Raw genomic sequence first — 16359 nt, 5'->3', positions numbered from 1 at the left:
TTGATTTATTTCTATTTACTTTTCACCACCCATATCCAACTGCAGGCAGATTTTAGTAGAAATACAAATAGATTATTGAGTAGAGCAATAGCCAGAAAAAGCTGCTAAGGAACTAGAAACAACATTCCCTCAATCCTTCATGCCTCTCACATCCTCCTCAGCAAAACCTTAGTTAGGTCTGGACTAGATCATTTAGGTGGCAGAGACTTCATCTTAGCTGCTTTACAGGTGAAACAATATTCAGTTGCCTGAACTAACCTTGCTGGTGAAGCATGTAAAAGCATCACAGGAGGTGAGCAGTGAGAGAGAGGGCTTAAGAGGCAGATTTCTCTGTGGTGCCTCTACAGTGCCTTGAGATGTGATGTCTGTCTCCAGTTAAGTCACAGGCTGGATGATGGGGGTCTGGGAAAGGCTGTGGTGGCAGCCACAAGTTAAGTGTTTTTTTCAGAAGAGCAAATAAAACCAAGACCCTGAAGTAAAGTGTTTCCAGGACTGCACACTCAAAGCTCATTGCTCCCTGGAGCACATTATTCAGAGGGGTTCAGTAGTGGGGTGCTGCAAAGATCCCAGCCTCACCACTTCCCGATTGGCCCACACAATTTCGTGAATGAGGAAATCAGTCTCATGTTCCACCTCTGCATGGCGGAGATCAAGCTCAGTCAAAGTCTTGTTGTTTGCCAGCCCTTCAAGCAGCTGCTTCCCCCCATCCTGCAAAAGCATGAGAGGGGATGGTTAAAGGAGGACATCCAAAACAGAAGTGTATTTCTCCTTTTCCCTCCTCCCCAGGGCAACTTCTGCTGCTGTCAGTGGGAGGTCCATGAGATGGTTCCAAAAGCGATAAAAGCCTCCACCCAGGTCTAAAATGTTGCTTACAGGAGAAGTGCAGAGGAGGAGTGTAACCTTATGCAGCTTTCTATGATACGACACATGCTAATGACTCCCTCTGGGTACCATGTCAGGAGTCCTCAAGCTCATGCTGGTTAATAACACATCTGGTAATTATAACCTGAGAGGAGTCTGCTCCCTCCTGTCCCCTGGTTCCCAGCTCACTGCTGGCTGGGGACAAATGGATTAGAGGGCTGTTCCTCATCTTGGCAGTGATGAGAGCCCCCGAACTGGCCGTTTTCTGTCTGGATGCCATTTCCCAGGCTGGGTTGGCTTTCCTGAGGGGAATATCTCATGAAACTGAAGACCAGCCTGCATGAGACAGAAAATGTGATGTAGCCTTAGGGAGGCAACCCACTCTGAGGAATTTCCCTCCATACATGAAGCACTGTATTTAGGGATGTGACAATTTGAACTTCTTTTCTGCGGTTGCTATTCCCTTTCAGGTACCAAATATGCCTTCTGCCCCTTCTCCTCCATCCAGATGGTCCCCTCATCCCAACACCCTGCCTCTTAGCCTTTTTGCCTAAAAGGGCAGAGCAAAAAGGACTGGGAAGAGGTCTCTTTTTAATGGGGTACAGAGGTCAGAGTTGAATGCATTTCTAGCAAAACACTAAATTTTCCCAAAGATAATGCTACCAGCCACCTTTTGGGCTGCCATGGAACTTCACAAATGGGTGACAGGAGACCTCATCAGAAGGAAGATGCTAAGCACAGAGATTGTTATTTACTAAACAAAAATCCTTCTATCCTTTCCAGCCTTTGCTCCCTTCTATCATTAAACTCAAATGGTTTTGCACATCAAGGACCATAAAACTCAGAACTCAGAAAAGGTTTTCTTCCGTCAAATCCTTTTAAAACCCTTGTCAAACACATTGATGCCAATATTCCTGCTAGCAGGGACAGCTGGTCTTGCTGCCTCTTTATTTGACAGTGAGAATAATTGAGGCAGTGCAGAAAGTTTAAAAGCCAGCATGATTGCTTTTGGCTGTCTAGTTTCAGATTTCTAAAGCTCTTTTTAATCAGCAGAAGAGAATCAGTCTGGTTTGTGGACATGTTGCATACTGCAGCTCTTAGGGATGTAGTAAGATCTGTGGATGTTCTTCTGTCTAGAAAATGTAAGCCTGTGTTTTAGGAGCCACTTACAAGCACACAGACATGACATTCCTGACCCACCACACTGCTCCAGGGCTGCAGGGTGAGTTAAAGCTCAACAACCAGGCCAATTTTCTAATAGTCTCCTCTGAGCGTGTGATGGACAGGAGAAATTCTGGGAAGGGTGACACTCTCTGTGTGTTGCTGAGTGACCAATAACACAGCAGATCCGAAGTACAGAGGATATGCATGAGACCCTCATCTCATGCTTCCTATCATTAACTATACTCACGTGTGCGAAACGCCTGTGATTCTTTTCCCAGACATGCTTCCTTGTTTTCAGTTTCCTTGGGGAAATCCCTCTCTGCCCAAAACCCCAAAGCCTCAAAGACAGATTCATCCCTATGAACAGAGCTAGATGTAACAAGTGAGGTAAATGCGTGTTCACGCAGAGAAGGTGTCCTTCTCTTTCCTGACATCTGCTACAGTCTCTTCCCTGCTCACAACTGATTGTTATCATAGCAAGAATGCAAAGTGAGGGATGCATCTGCTGTGCAAGGCCACCACAAAGGCTCACAGACTGCAGGGAGAAGAGGCTTCTCTTACCAACCCCAGGTGGTTGCATGAGAAGTTGATGCTCGTCAGAGTGGTGTTCTGAGCCAGGACTTGTGAGAACACTGCCGCAGTTGGCTCTGACAGGTTATTACTTCCCAAATGGAGGGACTTCAGGCTGGTGTTGGTCAGCAGGGCACGGCCAATCGCCTCCCCACCTTTGTCCTCTAGGAAGTTGAGGCGCAGATTCAGGGAGGTCAGGGTGGAGCTCTCAGCTAGGCCTTGAGCAAGAGCCTGAGCCCCCAGGTGACAGATCTGGTTGTTACACAGATTGAGGGTTTCTAATCGGCTGTGGCTGATCAGCTTTCCGAGAGCTTGTGCCCCATTGTCCCGGATAAGATTGTGGGACACGTCCAGCTCCAACAAGTGAGGGTGATCCTGCAAGTTACGGGTCAGGAGCTTGATTTTGTCATCATCCACTTTGCTTCGTGTCAGCTTGAAAACCTGTGGGCATAAAAATCAGGGTCACTAAAACAGCCAATGCTTTGGACTGAACTTTGTACAAGATCATCATGGAGCTAAACCTGTGTTCCACCAGACACGATTTATCTCCCTTCACTTCAGACACCTTTAGCTAGCAGGCTCAAGTAGTTGCTATCCTAGTGGGCTGATACTTCCAGCAAGCAGGGCATGCCACTGATGTCCCATGCCTACTCTAGGGAAAAAGGGTTTGTGTCCTGGAAATGCCTGTTCCTCTCCTCTGACTGCACAAGGTCTCTAACTGGGGGCTAAACTAAAGCAAGATAATGCTGTCCAAATGTCTGCAGCAACAAGCAGTGGAACCCGCCCCTGATCACAGTCGAACCTGTCTTAATGAACACATGCACCAGTGGTAACCACAGCGCAATGTCTTGTGTGGCAAGGGCATCTTAATAGCCACAAGACAGGTAATTTCTCTTCTGGAAGCCATATTTCCCAAAGTATGCCAATCTGAGGAGTTCATCCAGCTTACTCTGGCTCCACTTTGGATAGCAATGCCCACTGGTGTTTTGGAGGGGCTGAGTATCTGCACTGCAGTTGCCACAGAGCTGAAGATACTGTTAGTGCTTGGGAGGAAAATCCCTCATTGCTCTAAGGCAAGTGTGAGTGTTTCCCCACACTGTTCTTGGGGGTCTTTGCTCCTCTGGGAGAGGCTGGCATGCATTTACTGAGCAAAACTACCAAAAATTACTTATGAAAAGCTCCCTCTGGACTTTTCCTCTCCTCCCTCCCGGAACTATATGAGTGTGGATACTAAATGCAAAATGCAAGCAGGGAACAGAACCTGTGTGAAACTAAGTCACACAGGCTTCTCACTCTGACCTGGGAAAACATGAGAAAGAATCCAAACAGTCCTTGATAAAGGACAACAATCTTTGCAGGTGTTGTTTAGTCAAGGGGTGGTGTTCCACTTAACCAATGCTGGTGATGTGTTACTTTAATGACCAATGAGAGTTTTATCTCTCGGACCTTCTCGAACATATCTACAAATGAAGATCAAGAATAATAAACTTTGCTCTCTTGGACAATGCAGCTAAGAGAGTCATGTCATACTGCTTCATCGTTCCTAATATAGTGCAACATATGAGGAGTTAAAACAGTGGAGTGCTTCTGCCCCTTACACTACAGGTAACAAGTTTTGTGGGAGCAAGTATTTTTCTCACTGATCCTTTGACAACCCATTCTAACAAGGATGTGGCAGAACAAGATACGCAGCACTAGGCCTGCAGGTTAACATCTCTGTATTCTGACAGTCTGTAACTTGCAAAAGGGTGCTACCAGCAAGAAAAACTGGTCCCTGTATTTCTGTCCACAGACGATTTTAAGATCTAGCTGAGGGAGTAAGGTTCAGTTTGGGTATATTACTTTCAAATTACGGCACATCTTCACGGCAGCAGCCAAGTTGGAGCAGTCCAGCTCAGTGAAGTTAAAGAGGCTCCACTCAAAGTTCATACCACAGCTCTTCACACCATAAGTGAGATGAAGCTCTTCAAGGTAAGGGAGAGCAGTAATGAGATCTTTCAGGTCATAGTGACGTGTGTAGACCTCACCAAGTTCGGCATCATCCTCTGTGTCAGAGAGGTCATTGCTCTCCTCCTTTTGATCCACCCGCAAAGGTGGCAGGAACTGATCAATCTCCAGTTTCCGCACGTAGCCTTTGCAGAGTGGGATGAGCTCTAGGACCTGTTTGGGGTCTGTGGTGTTAGGGATGAAAATCTTCAGAATATTCTCCAGGTGGCGTTCAAAGAACATCCGTTTCCAGCTGTCTCCGTAGTTGGAGATGTCATACACTTTCCAGCGCTCCATACAGCACCTCTTCCAGTAGTCCTCATGGCTTACTATGTTGGCAGTCACAGTGAGTGGAAGGCTGGTCGAGAGCCTGTCCACCACCTTCTTTTGGTGCTCAGGCAGAAGATAGTTCAAAATAGGGTTCTCTGGAAGAGATAAAAAGAATGAGAGGTTGGTCTGGGCATAGGAACAATTGCTGGCACTGTGGTTCTGCCTGGGCCCCTAGCTGTGTGTCCATGCCCTCCCATCTGCTGATACTGGCTCTCTCCTCAGCTGCCAGAAGCTGGAGCAGAGAGCTAAGCTGGCAGAAGACATGTAGGATTCATTTATACATTTCCATATACAATTTCTAACTTTTACAGTGAAACATCAGCGTAATTGGGTTTGCCCTCATAATAGTTGGGAACTGCACCAGAAACTGAGCTCCCCATTTAAACTTAGTTTGAATGCAGTTTATATTCAGAGCAGGAATTCTGCTCCCAAGACAACTAATTCAGTCTTACAGTGATGGGAGAGCTTGGCCTGCCATTTGCTGAACTTTCTCCCTTTTGGTTTCTAAGCATATTGAAGAACAGTATTAGAGAACATGTGTGCTTTTCATGCAGGTCCTCATGCCTATTTATCTTAATCCAAGCATCGGTCTTACCTCTGTTCCTTTTTGCTGAGCACACTCATAGCTTTTAGGTCCACCTTATTTAAATAAAAGTTCTGCTTTCCCAGGTACTCTTCCCTGAGTCTCTTTCCCAATGCTTGCCCTAAGTCTCAGCTGTCTTCTCTGGTGGAAGTTCTTTGTGGCAAGAAATGCCAGAGGAAAGCCAAGTATGGTCACACCATAAATATTTGGTTACGTGTACACAGTTGTATTGAGTAACGTAAATCATCAGTGGAGAAACCTATCTGTGCATGGGAAACCAGATTATCAAACACTAAGTGGGGTTAGCTTATATTTCCTCTATTTCTGGGGCATTCCCTTCCTAAGGACATAGACAGTTTTAGCACAGCCTCTTTCTGGAGCCTATTTTCCAGTGTCCCACAGCTAACACTGCAATGATCTTCTCTGCAAAGTCCCATGACACAAGCAGAGGTGGGACACATATGGGCAGGGCTGGGCTAGCTTCACTCAGGCTCACTCAAGGCCCCACTGTGGGCAAGGTGCAGCCTTACAGCTCAGGTAACAGCATAGCATGAAAATGAGCACACTGCTTTTATGCGTGCACAATGCAGGTCCAATGCATTTGTCATCAAACTGACTGATCAGGCTGCTAGGACTGCAAAGTTGTCCCAGCTCAGACCCTCAAGTACCATCAGCTCCTGGCATAAGGCAGCACTGAGCTCCTCTGTACTGCCTTACAGTCCCAGTGTGGGACATTGCCTTAAAACTATCATTGGTCTTTGCTACCACTTCATTGAGTCAGCCAAAAAGACAGGTAGACCCCCTTCTTTTCCTCCTCCCAGTCAGCTGTCAGATGAGAAACCCTTCTTCTATTTTGCTGTGTTTCATCAGTCCACCTGCTTCAAAAGCACATTCCCTGCCTGAGGATGTAACTTGTCACATCACCACCAAAAGCCATGGAGAAGGGCTGAGCCTATGAGTACAATACTGAGATGATAGTTCCTCTGGGCAGGGAGAAATTCTCAACCTCTTTGTACGGCACTCAGTACAACAGGACTTCATCCTCAAGCCAATCCTCCATACTCTAATGTCTGTATGAATCAAGAGCAGGAAACAGCAACTGCACAGCCCCGGTCATGGTTGAGGTGAGTCCAGAAGAGCATGGATGGAAGAAGGTATGATAGAACAAGGTCAGTACAGAGCCACATCCTGGACTGCAGCCCAGAAGACTGCAGCCATCCCTGGAGTGTATATATAGTACACACTTAGTAACTAAACAGTTTGTTTAACTGGCTGCCCAAGGGGATATTTCTCCCCATCTGTTCCTTTGGCAGGGCTGGGTGCCACACTGTCTTTCAGATGCATCTGCCTGCCTTGTTGACCCTCTGCTCTCTGGGACTGACCCTCTCTACACGTGTCCTAGACTAAATGTGCTCCAACTTACTTTCAAAATTATGAACGATGTGCTGGAGGCAAAGCTCAGTGAGGTGGGGGACAGTGACCAGGGACCAACTGGGATCCTCAGTGATGCAGCGGCGTGTGTAGAATGAGCCATCAGCAAGGTTGGCCTGAGGTGGACATGGTGAGGGAATGGCTCTGCTCTTGTCACCAGCTGCTGGCTGCTGCATCCTTGCTCAAGACCTACTTCTCCTTCAGGAGAAGCAAGAGGAAAACTCCTTGAGAGTCACCACTACGTGGTTACCTACAAAAGAAAACAGCAGCTTTAGAAGGAAGCCAGCAATATTAATGGTCAGCTCTCCTGTAATGCACTTGCTCTTTTGTTGCTATATTTTATATATTAGTAAAGGCCTGTCTGCACAAACCAGCCTTTGAAATAAGTCGTGATATTAAAGGCTAAAGTCCTTGAAACCTTCCTGCAGAAGAGAGAGTAAGGCAAAACAATATTCTTGTGTACAGGAGAAAAACTGTAAACCTGTGTGTATTAGCCAATGATAATTTGCTTAGCCCGTGGACCCTGTAGAACCCTATAAAAGGTGTGCTAAAGATAGAAATAAATGACGTTCACATTTAATTCTGTGAAGACTGGTGAATAAGCTGGCGGTCTCTCAATACTCTTTGCCTGCCTCCTCTGCTTTGGACTGGAAGCACTGTAGCCAAACAACTATAACTCAGCCACATCTTTATATCCTGCCCTGTGCAGAGATCTCTAGGTACCACATGCAATAAGGAGATAATAAGGTGGTGTTAATTCAGAGTGCTGATGAAGAGGATAGACAGGAATTGATTGTTTATTGTCTTTTCCAATAAAAGTAATAGGGAAAGCTGTCAGGAGCTAGGCTTAAAGCAAAGGGTTCTTCATAGAGACTGCAGGTGAACTGGGGAATTCCTTGCCACAGGATGCTGTGTATGCTAGGAGTCTGTGCAGACTCTAAGAAAAGTCCATGAAGAGAAACCCTTTAAGAATGATGAAATACACAGAAGGCATGTAGCTCAGTGTGAGTAGCTGAACACAGCTGGAGGTGGGGAGGGTGCTGGAGGAAAGAACACACACTTGCATTGTTTTTCTACTCTTTTCCAGGTGTCTGCTTCTAGCCACTGTCAGAGATGGGTTTCTGGGCCAGCTATCCCCTGGTTTGATCCAGTATGCCTGTTCTTATGACTCTATAAAGACAGTTGCTTTACAGATGAATACATTATATGTGTATTCTTTTCCTGCTTTTCTCCATTATTTTCCCACTGAACTCCTTCCAAATATCCATTAACTGATGAGATGGGTCAGACCTGTTCAGACCTCACTGAGCCTAAGCAGATATGAGCTAAAAGAACCAGCCCAGAGCAGAAGGAAGGATGCCTGGTCCTATCAACATTGCAGAGCTTTCCCAACTGAAGTTTTCTATTTGCTGTTTTCTATTCCAACCTCAAGGCCAGCACTCTCAGAATTCCACATGTATGGTTATTGCCTGGAAGTCCTAATGGTTCTCTAACCAGCCAGTCTGAAAGAGGCAGAAAAGACACCAGGGAGGAATCATCCACTTGAGTTCTAGATTTCACAAGAGCATCTACGTCTGGTGAGCATCCCCCAGGGCATACAGACCCATGCTGATCCTTACTAGGGCTAACTGGACTTAACAGGGCTGCAGCACAGGGCTGGGCAGTTACAGGCTGCAGGACACCTGAAAGAAGCATGAGGCAGAGGTGGATGGCAGTGTCAGAGGAAAGAACACCTTCCTGCAAGACCAAGAGGATATCTCAGGCCAGTGGTGGCCTTGCATCACCATAGGGTCAAAGGATCCTGTGGAAGGATAACTGCCATATTCAAAAAGCATCTATATCTTTGGCCACCATATCCCTCACCTGAAGAGTGGTTTCATCCCAATCAGCTCCTCCTTTGTAAGGGATATGACCCAGACAGTGGTCCCTAGATGAACCATCTTAGTCCTTCTTTCCCCTGCACGAGGTTGCTCCATTCACCTCTGCCTTCCCAGCTGGTGCTGCTTCTGTCAGCACTGCCCTCTCCCTAAAAGCTTTGGAGCTGGCTTTGCCAGTGTTACCCACTCTGCTCCTTCCCCCTCCACTTCTTCCCCTGCCAAAAGGCAACTGAGGAAGGGTTGCAAAAGAGGGAAAGGGAGGAGATCCATGAAATGCTGAGGTCTAGAACAGAGAAGGAAATGATTCATGCTGCAAATATGTCAGCAAAGGCTTCTTCAAATGCATTTGAGGCAGGCCTGAGAGTGACCGTCAGGAAAGGGTGGAGATGGCAGTGGAAAGGCATTCTCTGGCCCAAAGCAGGAGGATGAAGGGTGCCAAAGACAAGGAAGCTGTATTTCCTGGGAGGCAGTAGTGTACAGATGACAAAGATAAAGGCTGTAGAAAAAGGGAGCCTGATCTGATGAAGGGTGGATGTGGAAGGAGAAGGAATGAGTGGTGGGGAGCTGTGAGGATGTACAGGGAGTCCTTTCCCTGCAGAGGTCCTTGTGCCCTAAAGAAGGTGCTATGATGATGGGCCACCTTTCAGGGGGAAGAGAAGAGACATGATTCTCCACAGCACACTAACCCAGCTGAGACCAAACTCCTGGTGCTCAGTGGACTTCAGTTGAAGGGCAAAACACAGCTAGAAGGCAGTGAGGTGTCATTAATAGAAGTGACTGGGAAAATTGTTTTATCTTTGCTCAGTCCTTTGTCCTATTCAAAAAGCATGCATATCATTTTGTCCCCCAGGCTAATTACAGCTGATTGGAGCTTCTGATGGCTTCCCCAACTTTTTGGAAATAATCAGTGAAGGCCAGCTGTTGGGGAGAGACAGTGCAGCGTTGGTGGCCTGGATTATTTCCTGTCTGTTCCAGCAGATGATCTGATTGCCTGTTTACCAATGGCAGATTGATTTTCAGAGGTAACCCATGGCACATGCAGAGCTGCTGAGTGGGTTCCAAGAGTCGAGACAGGAGACACAGCTGCCTTGAGGCAGAGCTGCCCACGCTGCTGAGAAGCTTTTCCTTGATCTGAGCCCCAGAGCAAGTCAGCTCAGCTGTTTCCACCATGCCCACTTGTCATTCACTACAAAGCCAATAGGAGCAAGGCTGCAAAGCATCCAAATCAACCCCATGCCTGTGGTGCCAAGTCTGACGGTGAGCCACTGCTCCAAATACATCCATTCCCACCATGCCAGTATGGTGAACATGCCTGCCAGGTGCCCTTACACCAGGGGAGGGGCCTCCTTCATTGCTCACCCTCTCTGCCTCGGCTGTGGGAGTGTCACCCAGCCAGGGCTAAGGCTCTAATCCGCTTTCCAGAGCTGGGTTTGCTAAGCACCTATTTAAACACAGGGGTAGTGCTGTAATTCACTATCAATAAACCAAGTCAACACTGTTAATGCATGCTCCTTCCCACCCACTCTACATATACATCAGTCACCTATCCTAAAAAGGCTTTATTAGACAATATACAATAAACAGAGCCATGTAGTGAATTCCCAGTTTTTGTCATTTAACACCCAGATCAGACTGGAAAGTAAATAATGCTAGAACTTCTTTAAAAATAAAGGAAATCACACATCCCTTCCCCAGGAGGAACTGACAGAAATCTACTCTCACAACCAAATTATGCTACTACTAACATGCCTAGCAAACCTTCTTCAGCTGAACCTGTTTTGATCTGGAAATAAAAGATCTTGCTCTTTTCATTCACACCAAATCCCAGAGAGACCAAAAAGAGAAGAACTGCATGGAAACTGGTGACCTTTTGCTGAGGCACCTACCAGCATTACAGAAATCCAAGAAATGGAACAACTGTAATCACTGTGCTAGAGTGTTTGTAAGAGCAGGATAAATTATTTCTGAGGTGGTTATGCCCCAGCCAAGATTGCATTTGCACTGAAGCTCTGTTGCCCATTAATTGAGGAAGCTCTTATGCCACTGCAGCAGTTCTACAGGTACACTGACCTTAATGCTGTTACCTGTAGTCCAGGCAAGTGATCCTGAGTCTAGCTTAACACCACTGATCCCACTGACATCTGTGGGGACTCTGTGGCACTCCCAAAGGCTAATGCTTTAGTGTGCATTAGGACACTGTTGTAGGCTAATCCAGGGCCTGAGACACTGCAGTGAGCTTTAAGTGAGTTAAAACAAAACAAACCCCAAAAAACCAAGACAAACAAAACAAACAAACAAAAAAACCCCAAAACTTCTAAACGAGGAATCTATTTAGCTTCAGGTAAAATGAAATTTGTCTGTAATGGGAGATTGGGCAGAGTGAGGCTAGCTGTCCGTTTGGGAATACGGTTAATGTCACCGCTGTAATCCTGAGAGTGTGAAGGGCCAAAATTGTGGTCCTGGATCTCTGTCAGTATGACCTGGGAAGGGCCACCGCTCCAATGGGATGTCAGAAAAACAAAAGCCCTTTCGGACTTGAGCACTGGCCACCGCAGCTCCGGCCACTGCGTGCAGCTGGCTCTGCCGTGCCAGCCCCCGGAGGCTCGGAGAAGGGTCCCTTCCTCAGTGGAGCAAGGAGAACGCCTGGATGCTGCTGAACGCGGCGGCCCCCGCCAGCTCCACCAGCCCAGCTCCATGGGATGCTGGCCCTGCGCTCCCCCCTGCCGGCCAAACTCCTCTCCAGAGACCCCGAGAGGGAAGGAAATTAGCGCGGCCGCTTCGTTACGAGTTACGAGTCAGACCTGCGAACCGCCGGGGGAAGAGCCCGGTCACGGGCGCTGGGTGTCCCCAGCTCCGACAACGCCGCGGGAGCACCGGGCCGTGAAACGCACGAGGTCCCTCCCAGGACCGTGCGATTAGGCTGCCGGCTGTGTCCTGCTGCTGCGGGGCAGGAACGAGGAGTAGCCCTGTCCCCGAGCTCGCCACCGCCGCTGTCTCCACGGACGCGGCCGTTGCGGGGCGGGGCTGCCGCGGGCTGCGACCCCCGGCCCGCCACGCGTGGGGCTCGTGGAGAGCCAGTCCCCGTCGCGCTGCGGGTTCGCGGCCGGCTCCGAGCCAAGCCCACGCAGAGCGATGGTGTTCCGCGGCCGCTGTCACAGGGCCTGCCCACTGCCACGGCGTGCGGAGCGGCAAGAAGCAGCAGAAAGGCAGAGGGACAGGATTTGGGACGGTTCTCCCCCGCCACCCCGCCTGGCTGCAGCTGCTGAGAGTTAGTGCCGTGGTGAGTAGGAGCCTCCTCTTCCAGCACAGAGATGTGCGAGCTCGCCATCGTGCTCCACGAGTGCTGGGTAGCGGGGAAGGGAGGACGGGCATTTGCCGAAGTCCCGGACACTCCTGCAGCAGCGGCAGCTGCTGTGGCATCATGGAGAGAATGGAGAGAGGTGTGCAATGCGAATGGTTCGGTACCAGCCAGTATTCAAAAGGTGAATACGCTGCTGTCCTCAAGATACCCGTTTTGTTGCATGTTTGTATGGCTAAAGGTATACTGTCTGTGCCCGAAATGGGCTTGTTTCAAGGCCTCATATTTTGGGGCAGAACGACATCACAGACAGGTCTGAGGGGGAGGAGAGAAAATCTGAGAGCTCCACTGATGGCAAGATCTTGGTCCATCTGCTGCATGTTCATCTCTTCTTCTTGACCTGTTTGTTTTTCATTCTGCTGTTAACCATCCTCTACAGAGGTGGGGAAAGACCATAATCCTCATCAAGCTGCATATCATGCTGTAGAATATAAAGAGTAAACAAGGGGATGAAAACATGCATCTCCTTTTTTCCATTTCTCAGACCTAGGCATTGCAGTATTTGCCAGGGCATTTCCAGCCAGAAACAGGTTTTTCTTTCACTCCTTTGGAATGCTGATGTAGTAGGCACAAGAGGGGTGCAGCCAGCCTCTGCCCTGTGGTAAGATACATAACACTGGTGCTAGCTCTCATGATAGTCCTGCAAGTCTGATAATAGTTGGCAGTCTTAGGAAGCTGTGCTGACTTTCATATAAAATTTACCTCCTGGTCATGAAGATGTTAAAAGCATGATGCTAGATCACCCTAAAGGCTCAGCAAGAAAACAATAAATGCAAAGATGCATAGATTTAAAAAAAAAAGATCAAGACTCTCAGGCTTCCTTTGTGAATTTCAAAGATGGAAAGTTAGACCTTGGCAGCAATGTGCTTCTTTTTCAGGTGTGGCCTGATTCTGTCACTCAGCTCCCCAGAAGACAGTGATACTGCCTGTGTTTAACACAGTGGGGTAGTCAGAAGCCTTGCAAAGCCCTTCACAAATGCTGGCCTCACACTGACCATGTTACTCCTGGGAACACATCTCCAGGGCTTTTGAGACCTTGAAAAGCAGAAATTAGAGCAACATAAAACAAGATATTTTCTCTTGCACTGACACATTCAGACTCCTGAATTGCAAAGGAGATAGCCAAACCAGATCCACAGGAATAGCACCCCTGAGTTCCCTGCATAATAGTGATCAATTTCTGAGCTGAGTCTTCAGCAAGCCATCAACACTGAGGTTTTTAGCCCACTTCATGGCCAATATAATGTAAATGTCATGTTTTGGAGACTTCACAGTCCAACAGAATCCAGCTGTGTCTACCCAGTCATTGATTCCCAGAGACAACAGTGCCTAATATTGCGGTCAGTTGTCAAAATGGATGCAATTAGGTGTTGAATCATATGCTGAAAAGAAATAGTGGTAGTCAAAAAATAGCTATGTTAACTCTTTCTCTACCTTAGCATTTATTTCCGCAAGTGTAGACATTAGTGTTCTTCCCAGTGGGGTGTGCAGTGGCAGGTACTCCTTAAATGCTGTGGAGTAGGGATGCAGGGTAAAGCATTGCATCCATTCCCATTCCCATCCCCACTGTTGACATCTGAAAGGGAGGATGAGGGAAGGTGCTGCTTCCTGGCCCTAGTGACTAAAGTACTGTCCTACCAGCAGACCCCATGTGCCCTCTGTATCCCTCCAGCTACCAGGTCTCAGATTTCCCCCAGACATCACCTGTGATGGCGTTGTGCATTATCAGCTCTGCCAGCTTTGCCTAGAGTTGGAGGACAGTGTACCAGTCAAACCTCATATCACAACAAATAAATTGGACAGGAGCCAGGGCCTGCAGTGTCTTGTGTGGGAGAAACACATCCCATGGGCCATCTGCTGCTGCTAATGTGAAGATTCAGGTGATACTCTGGAAACAGCTATAGCTGTAGGGTGACAACCTTTTTTAGTGTTACAGCATGATGGACTAGAAACATTATCCTCCCTGGTTTTGCTCAGCCTCCAACACACCCTGCAGCCAAGCGTTTCTCCTCTCCCTCTGCTTCTTCATCTTCTTCTCCCTCTCTTCTCCTCTCCAGTTACACCAGCACCAGCTGTCTTTTCAGGCACTGCATAAATACATCTGGTGAGCTTTCTGTCCACAGAAAGTAGCAGGCTGTTTGCAGTGGCAGCTGGAGGTAGAAAGAGCGAAAAAAAACCTTCTCTGTGCATGTGTCCTCCTGGTCAGCTTTGTTAGTGCATCTCCTGCAGCCCCCATGTCCTCACATCACACCATGATGGCCAGAAGTCACCACACCAGTCCAGGATATCATTTGAGTCCTGTACTCCATGTGGGGCAGCCTCTCTAGCTGACGCCTGCAGCAAGGCAATCTCTGTCTGTCAGATGTGGTTCATCTGTCCATGGGGAAGAACCATGGGCACAGCTGAAGGTCAGGTTTGAGAGGAGCCCATTGGTGTTTGATGTCTGCCTGACACCAAAAGGATTCATTAGGTACGAGCCAGCGAGGTTTGTCCTCAGCACTGGTGGAGTCCTCTTTCATTAATGGCTTCTACCCTTTCAATGAGGAGCACAAAAAGTTGCCAAAACTGGGCAGGACTCAGAAAATTGAGGATGCTGAGGAGCAGGGACTGGCTCCAAAGCTCTATTTACAGACCCTCCTCTGGCTAGCTCCCTGCAGCTCTTGCTGGAAAACATTGCTTACAAGCAGCCAGCAGTTCCTGGAGTCCTGAGGGAAGCAGCAAAACAAATGACATCCTGGAAGGAGGAAAACTGCCCCTGTACAGCCAGTGCTGAAAGATGGGGGAGCAGGATGTTCTCTGTGCTGCTGCTCTCCCAAAGCTTTCTGCTCTCCCTGGGTCCCAGCAAGAACCATGCAGCTGCTGACAGCTATTAATAGATGGGAGAATGTGGGCTCTTTTTCCTACTGCTTCCTGGGATGAATGGTAATTACCCTTAATGAGACTGGATTTGGTTCTACCTCCTACCTTCCAGCCCCCTTGCCTGTGCTGGCAGGGAGAGACCAGCCCATCTGCTTCCTGCACTGGCTTTGTGGATCAGAGCTTGACAGCAGGAGTGGAGGCTCATCTCCTCAGGACATCCCACAGGCCTTGCTCATGGATGCTGGGCACAAGGCAGGAGGCAGAGCCTGCCAGCTGACAGGCTGCAGCTCCCCTCAGCCTTGCCTTTCCAGTGGCACACAGGAGCCCCATGGGGTATGAGATAAATAATCCCACCACAGTATGAGGGTGCAGGTGGCTTGGATGCTCTCTCCATGAGATTAATTAAAGAAACAAAACAGGGGAACAAATAATCAGGGAATCTGACCTGTTTCTGTGATTGGTGTCCCCATCATCATGCATCACACCAAGGTTTGTGAAACGGGGTACCCTTCCTTTCTTGCTGGTGCAAAACCAGTCCCAGAATATTCCTAGACTTCCCCAATATCTTCCGCAGGGCACAGTCTAGCTGTCATAGGGTTGATCAGGATATGACCTGCACAAGGGGGATGGTTTTGTTTTTGTCACACCACTGCACTTCTGGCCTGAACTCTGAAGCAGGAAGGTTTCCTTCATTCAGGTTATTTCAAAAATACTGCATAAATAGTACAGGAGGTTTTCTTCATCCACCAGGAGGCTGTGCCTCCTAAGAATCACCTCCAAGTAGATGGAAGCAAATGTAGATGGCTGTTAAATCTTTCTTGTACATCCCAGACTCTGGCTCTGGGGCAGGATATCCTCTGCATTAGTGTTTGCCCGAGATGCTTGCTAAGGCTGCATTTCACAACCCCATTTCTGTGCTGTCCTGTCAGCCTGAATAGCCACAGTGCCTCAATGAATCTTTACTGCTCCCTGAAAACTTAGATTTTTCCTTTCTTGGTTCAGCTTAGCAGTTGGTAACTCTTTCCACCATGGGAACCCCTTCCCTTCACTGACCCTTGCTGCTTGCAGCAGGGCAAGAGGAAAAAGGCTGCCCCATCTTGCCAAGCTGAAACTTCCCAGGCAAAACAGTTTATTTGCCTCTTAATTTTTAATTATTTTTTTTTCCAGATCATAAGTTTTCTTGACTGAATAAAAAAAAATCTTCCTGCAGGCAGGATCTGTGCCTGTGGACCTACTGGTTCCGATTTGCAAATCCCTGCCTCCTTTCATCTGGAGCCCTCTTTTTCCCTCTTTTCAAGATCCCTTCAACGTCAGACCAGAAGTTTCAAGTCCCTCTGCTG

The 16359-nt window shown here is 48.0% G+C and overlaps 1 protein-coding gene across 1 annotated transcript; it reads right to left on the bottom strand.

The window, feature by feature from the left end:
• Window positions 1–500: 500 nt before the first annotated feature.
• Window positions 501–11740, bottom strand: DRC5 (dynein regulatory complex subunit 5). The gene is made up of 5 exons (XM_005530610.2): window positions 11604–11740; window positions 6918–7175; window positions 4438–5006; window positions 2587–3036; window positions 501–708 (listed from the first exon to the last, which is right to left on the bottom strand). Exons 2-5 carry the CDS (start codon window positions 7099–7101, stop codon window positions 532–534), a joined length of 1380 nt encoding a protein of 459 aa, XP_005530667.1. The 5' UTR covers window positions 7102–7175; window positions 11604–11740; the 3' UTR covers window positions 501–531.
• Between the last annotated feature and the right edge of the window lie 4619 nt (window positions 11741–16359).

This window comes from Pseudopodoces humilis, chromosome 3 (genome assembly GCF_049639895.1).
Source record: "Pseudopodoces humilis isolate 2021_Gansu_Grassland_sample_001 chromosome 3, ASM4963989v1, whole genome shotgun sequence".
Taxonomy (NCBI): domain Eukaryota; kingdom Metazoa; phylum Chordata; class Aves; order Passeriformes; family Paridae; genus Pseudopodoces; species Pseudopodoces humilis.
The sequence above is the reverse complement of the archived record's forward strand: the minus strand, read 5'-3'. Positions and strand labels throughout refer to the sequence as shown.